At 48.6% G+C, this 6321-nt stretch overlaps 1 protein-coding gene across 2 annotated transcripts; it reads left to right on the top strand.

Moving 5' to 3' along the window:
* Positions 1-1367: 1367 nt before the first annotated feature.
* On the top strand, positions 1368-4198 carry SAT1 (spermidine/spermine N1-acetyltransferase 1). Of its 2 annotated transcripts, XR_004355303.1 has the most exons (7): positions 1368-1630; positions 1771-1822; positions 1906-1989; positions 2295-2402; positions 3167-3268; positions 3354-3394; positions 3683-4198. XR_004355303.1 is itself a non-coding variant. In XM_032679497.1 (6 exons), exons 1-6 carry the CDS (start codon positions 1565-1567, stop codon positions 3851-3853), a joined length of 516 nt encoding a protein of 171 aa, XP_032535388.1. In that variant the 5' UTR covers positions 1371-1564; the 3' UTR covers positions 3854-4198. The 2 variants fall into 2 exon arrangements, 1 of the variants encoding a protein (XP_032535388.1); XM_032679497.1 differs by lacking the exon at positions 2295-2402 and having other exon boundaries at positions 1371-1630.
* Positions 4199-6321: the final 2123 nt, after the last annotated feature.

Raw genomic sequence — 6321 nt, 5'->3', positions numbered from 1 at the left:
GGGCATCTCCCTTTTTGCACCAATAGAGGATAAACAGAGCCAGTTAGGGTGTTTGCATAAATCCTAAATTATTCTTCTAGGGCTCCAGGTACTTCCCACTGTGTGCCAAAGGGTTTTCTTGGCTAACACGAGCCACCAGAATACACACTTCTTTATGCAATTCTCTTGTAGTTTCATGTTTTGTGCTGCCCCTCTGTCTAAATAAAGGAGAATCTTGTTGGTTGTTGGATACACTGAAAAATAGGGTATGAGTGTTGTGAGAGTCAGCAGCATGACAGTGCCTTCCCATATCCCAAACCACGCTTAAGTCAGATTAACCTAAATCTAAGATCAAGAGCTCATTTACAGTATCTAAGGATGGACGTGATAGTTGCACAGCAATAGAAGAGGGTGAAAAGAAAACCATATGTATGCCGAGGAATTGCACTTCTCCTCTGGGTGGCCCAGCTGGGTCCATAGACCACACGGTCACCAGGTCAACATCTCTAGGTCATGTCCAGAGGGAGAGCAGGGCTGGGAATAATTCCTCCATCCTTTCATACTCCGAAGTCATTTTGGGGAGTCTTATGCAGATGAAATTTCCTCATCTTACCCACCGCTATCCTCAGGGACATCCATACCTCCATCGGGATGGAGTCTCAGCCTCCCTTAGGGCAGACTATTGGCAGTTCCCCCCTGTTTTGAAACCACTCCTGTCCTTCGTGCTTCTCCCAGCACTGCCCCTTCCCCTCCGGTCAGGGGCGTCACGGTGCCTGTGCCAGACTGGAAAACGTCCCGATCCCAAGGGTAAACTTCGGTGTTTTGAACTCTTTTCCACCAGAACGCTCCCGCCCGGGGGCGCACCTTGGCGCTAGACACCCTCTCCCGCGCAGCAGGCTTGGATATGGATCATTACTCCGTATTCCAAGCAAATACCGAGGCCTTTTTCCCCCTCTCTCTCGTCCGCGGTGCACAGCGCCCGACATCACCGCCCCGCGGCCAGGGCGGCGCCGCGGCCCTTTTACAAGGTGCTCCTCCAGGGAGAGCCCCGAGACAGGGGCAGCGCAGGGCTCGCTTTTCGGGCTGTCCGTGGCAGCCGGTGCCGGGAGAGGCGGGGCCGAGGGTCCCGGCGGTCCCGGGGTGCCCTGAGGGCCGGTCCCGTCCCGGGGAGAACAGGGGGGTCTCGCCCCGCGGCTCCGCCAGGGGGCGCCCCCGCGCGGCAGGGGGGGCGAGTCACGAGACGCCGCGGCTGTTGCCGGCGGGGCCAGGGCAGGGTCCGGGTGGGGCGCGCCCATTGGCTGAGGGGGAGAGCAGAGGGCGTGCCCATTGGTCCGCGCACGGCGGGAGGCGGGGCGCAGGCGTCTATAAATGCGGCGGCAGGGGCGGAGGGTATCACTCTCCGAGCCGGGGAAGCAGGGACCGCGAAGGGGTCGCAGCAGCCGAACGCCGCCGGGACATGCTCGCAGCCTGACTGACCGCAGGTGGCCGCCGCGCCCGGGACACGAATGAAGAAACAGCTGCTCCTCCTGTTCACACACCGGGGACTCGTCAGCCGAGGGGGCCGCAGGGGGAAGCGCCGCCGAAAATGGCATCGTTCAGCATCCGCGCCGCGCGTCCCGAGGACTGCCCTGAGCTGCTGCGACTGATCAAGGTGCGGGCGGGGCGCGGACCGGGGGATCCCTCAGTCCCGGCGGTGCGGGGGGGTCAGCGCTGACGGGGCCCGAGCAAAACAAGGTGTTGCGCAAGGGCGGGGGGGCGGGGAGAGGCCGCTCACGGCTCCTTCTCTTCCAGGAACTAGCCAAGTACGAGGACATGGAGGACCAAGTGGTGCTAACTGAGAAAGGTACGAGGCGGCGTCAGCTCGCCGGGTGGGCGGCCGAGTGACGGTGTCTGTGGCTCAGGTGCCCGTGTGTTCTGATCTTCCAGAACTGCTTGAGGATGGTTTTGGCGAGCACCCTTTCTACCACTGTCTGGTTGCAGAAGTGCCGAAAGACCAGTGGTCGTCTGAAGGTGAGGCTTCCCGATGCTTATTTTTGGATGCTAAAAATACAGAGGCATCATGTGCTTAGTGTTATCGATTGTACATAAGGTTTCACCAGCGAACTGGGGTAGGAGGAGTAGGTTAAGTGGTAAATGCAGTAATGTATAGTGATGCTCTGCTGAAGTGGTTGCTAATCCTGGAAGCGTGGGAAGATCAGGTATAACATAATGTACTTTACTCCAGTTTTTCTTGTTTTTTCTTGTTTGACCCTGACTTACCTTTATGTAATTCTGTTGAATCACATTTTTTTCTTTAATTTGTCCCCAATCTTCAGGTTACAGTCTCTAGCTTCGCCATGTACATGGCCCTTCCGTGTACATGGATGGGCGGGGAGGTAACTAAAAGATCCGTTACACAATAAAGTAGATGATCATAATATGAGGTAAGGTCTACAGGGACAAGTGCTGTTCCCAAACCTTTACCAAAGACACAGTAGATCAGAAACCTGTTTGCACGCTTCTCTTACAGTATGTGCAGAAATAGTTAAAATACTCAGGGTTTATGTTTGAGTGGGCTGTTGTTGGAAGAGTTGTTTCTCTTCTTTGTTGAGACACACAATTAAAATTGAAGCTGCAGCTTTATTTACCTTGACTTTATGGGACTGAAGGTAAATAAAGCAGCGTGATGCTCTCATGGAAGCTTAAGTTGAAGTGCTTGAAATGCTGCTGTAAAGGTGGCCTGGGATTAGGCCTTCTCACACAGTGTAGTTACTGACAAATGTACACAGAAAGATCAGTGTTCTTCAGAGTTTGACAGACTGTTCTGGTTGCTAAGGAAGCAGAGCTGGGGCAGTCATCTAGATTGTGAGCTGCTGTGTAAAGTTCTTACTTGTATTCATGAGTGGAAATACTGATAAGTCAGTAGGGTGTGCTTTACTTTGTAGAAAAAAGCCCTGTGTTAGCACTTACTGTGATAGTGCTTTTGAGGATTTCAAGGTATGGCTAGGGCAAACTTTGTTCTGTTAGGCTGATACAAGTTTGTCAGAAATCATATTTTCAGTTGTGTACTTACTTGTAAACTTCATTTTTAATTCTAATATCAAATGTATGCACGTTACAGAGAATACATATATTTAAACATGCATGTAAGACTTAATATTTTTGCCTTCTAAATTCAGACGAGCTGAAGTTACACCCTTTGTTTCAGAAACATGTGTTGTGGGCTTTGCCATGTATTACTTCACTTACGATCCATGGATTGGAAAACTGCTGTATCTTGAAGATTTTTATGTGATGGCTGAGTATAGAGGTATATATTACAGAATGAAATTAGTTGCTTGTAGGACTTTTTTAAATTTGAAACTTAAGTTTCTTGTTTCTTTTTGTTTCTTTAGGACTTGGTATCGGGTCAGAAATTCTGAAGAACTTAAGCCAGGTATGTCTTAATGATAAGTCTAAACAAGCAGAACTGAACACAAAGCAGTGTTCTTGCTTTTCTGTTAACTGTGTGGAGCTTCTCCTTCAGCACTACGCTGACTTTAAGGAGGTCACAGGACACTAGGCAGCTTAAAGCATTGTCTAGAGTCTGGTGAACAGTGAGAAGTGACTGACAGAATGAACTCGCTGACTGGTGATGCAGAGTTGCTGAGTGATCTCACCGGTTCTTGCTGTGCTCGTGACCCGGGGCTGCTGTGTGAGCCGTGTGCTGTGTCCTGCCTTGCAGGTGGCTGTGAAGTGCCGCTGCAGCAGCATGCACTTCCTCGTCGCCGAGTGGAACGAACCGTCCATCAGGTTCTACAAGAGGAGGGGCGCCTCCGATCTGTCCACTGAGGAGGGGTGGAGGCTCTTCAAGATTGACAAAGAGTATCTCTTGAAGATGGCAACAGAAGAGTGAGAGATTATTCCAGCAAATAAATTCTTTCTGCGAATATATATGCTCTCTGAATAAACTCCTTCTTGCTTTCTGTGTTATGTACATGTTGTAGTGGAATAAAGTAGTGTGGATCTAATAATGAGAACGCTATGCAGGTGTGGTCATGGAGTAATTGGTACTGTGATCTGGAGTTGGCATCTGTGAAGTTCAGCATGTGCTTGTGTGCATCCTTTACCAGTGTGGGCTTGTAATCCTTGTATATGGAAACTTCATTCTTGTAAGTGTCATTCAAATGTGTACAATGTACACACTGGTAGGGTTTGTTTTAATTATTGCCTTTTATAAAAATAAATAGTGTTTTCACTTTATGGCAGTAGTTTTGACTTTAATTCTCACAGTTTTCAGTTAAATAACATGCGAATTAATAAAAGACTTCCTGATTCACCCAAACATTTTCACGATGAGTGAAACAATTTACCATGGTCTCAGTAGTGCACAGCATCCTCTCTTGTGAACTAAATTTTAAGGTACAGCTGGGGTCCCTAAATCAGGCTGCTTCTCTCTGGAAAGCAGCTCCAGAAAATCTGGAGCTTGAGCCTTCCCGTTACCTGCAGATCACCTCAGTTGGAAGGGGATTACCTTTAAGGGGAAGATGCATCCAGGTGCGGTTTTAAAGCCTAAGTAACAAAAGAAGGTTTTGACTGGTCACATGTAGGAGAAAGTATTTTTACAAACCACAAAAAAAGCTCCGTTATGTGACTTTAAAACACCAAACTTGAATGCTTCGGGTGACCTGGGCTTCTGTACATGATTTCAGATAAGGTTCAGCCTTTCTGCCTGTGCCTCTGTGCTGAGGTGGTGCTGAGCTGCCTGAAATTAAATGCTGTATTAAGCACTTAACAGAAAACAGATACTGTGTATTTAAGCCTTTGCACAGCAGTAGGTGAAAACAATACTGCTCAGCAATTTTTTAGTTGCCTTTGAAACAAGTTAACTTTGCAGTACTGTGTTGGCCCTTCTCTTAAATTGATGGTGAAAGCGGGTGCATGCAAGATTTACACTGCTCCCCTCTTGCTCTGTGGTAACCTTGCAATAAAAAGTTTCTTTTGGCCAGCACTGCTTTTGCTTCAAAGGAAGGGAAGAGACTTATATGCCTTATAACATTAACTGGTTTAAATAAAACAAAGTTTTAAACCTTTTGGTCACTGCATAAATCACATATCACTTGGAAGATATTTCCTCATCCTAGAGAGTAGAGGGCAGTGACTGCTTCAACTACAGGTTATCCTGAACTAATTTTAAGAATAAGGTATCATTGCCTGGGGCCAACAGCAAGCTGTGCAGGGCATTTAGCATGAAACTATCCTTATTTTCTGTTTTGTTTCTGGTTTTAGCTGAGGTGTAATCAGCAGTGTGCCAGTTCTGCCCAGGTGTGAGGTGTGGCTGTCAATTGTTGCCTTCAAGAATAAGAAGACTAATAAAAAATATATGAGCTCTTGAAAGAGAGCAGAAGGTAGCTCTTCCTTGGGGGCATCAGTGGATGAGAAGCTCGACATTGTCTTGGCAACATGTGCTCACCCCAGAAAACCAACCATGTCCTGGGCTGCATCAAAAGCAGTGTGGCCAGCAGGTGGAGGGAAGGGATTCTGCCCTTCTACTCTGCTCTTGTGAGACCCCACCTGCAGTACCATGTCCAGTTCTGGGGTCCCTACCACAAGAAGGGCACACACCTACTGGAGCGAGTCCAGTGGAGGCCACAAAGATGATCAGAGGGCTGGAGCACTTTACCTATGAAGTCAAGCTGAGAGAGTTGGGGCTGCTCAGCCTGAAGAAGGCTCTGGGAGGCCACCTAGCAGCCTTCCAGTACCTAAGGGGGCTACAGGAAAGCTGGAAAGGGACTTTTCACAAGAGCATGTATTGACAGGACAAGGAGAAATGGCTTTAAGCTGTAGGAGGGCACGTTTAGATTGGCTGTTAAGAAATACTTCAGTGTGAGGGTGCTGAGGCACTGGAACAGGTTGCCCTGTGGATGTCTCATCCCTGTAAGTGTTCAAAGCCAGGCTGGATGGGGGGCTGAGCAACCTGGTCTAGTGGGTGGCATCCCTGACCAGGGTAGGAACTAGATGGTCTGTAAGGTCCCTTCCAACCCAAACCCTTCTATGATTCTGTGATATATCCAAATGGTTGTCTGGACAAACTCCAGTTGTCATCACAGAATCTGTCACAAAATTACCCTGATTGAGCAGGTCAGTTTCTGCATAAGAAACAATCATTTCCAGACACTGCCCATGGCTGTGCAGCACCTCAGCTGCTGTGAGAGTACTCATACCACGCACGGGAGCCTGAGATTCAAATCCCTCTCCTACCCAAGGGGAACAGAAATCTGTTTCTCGCTTGGCCGAAGATTAAATGCCAGGCTAAAAACCTCCCTACTTGCTCTTGCTCAGCCTGTAGTCTTCTGCAATTCAGCAAGCCAAAGGAAGTGTGAG

The sequence above is a fragment of the Chiroxiphia lanceolata genome, chromosome 2, assembly GCF_009829145.1.
Source record: "Chiroxiphia lanceolata isolate bChiLan1 chromosome 2, bChiLan1.pri, whole genome shotgun sequence".
Classification (NCBI taxonomy): domain Eukaryota; kingdom Metazoa; phylum Chordata; class Aves; order Passeriformes; family Pipridae; genus Chiroxiphia; species Chiroxiphia lanceolata.
Note: the sequence above shows the minus strand (reverse complement) of the source record. Positions and strands in the feature narration are given on the sequence as shown.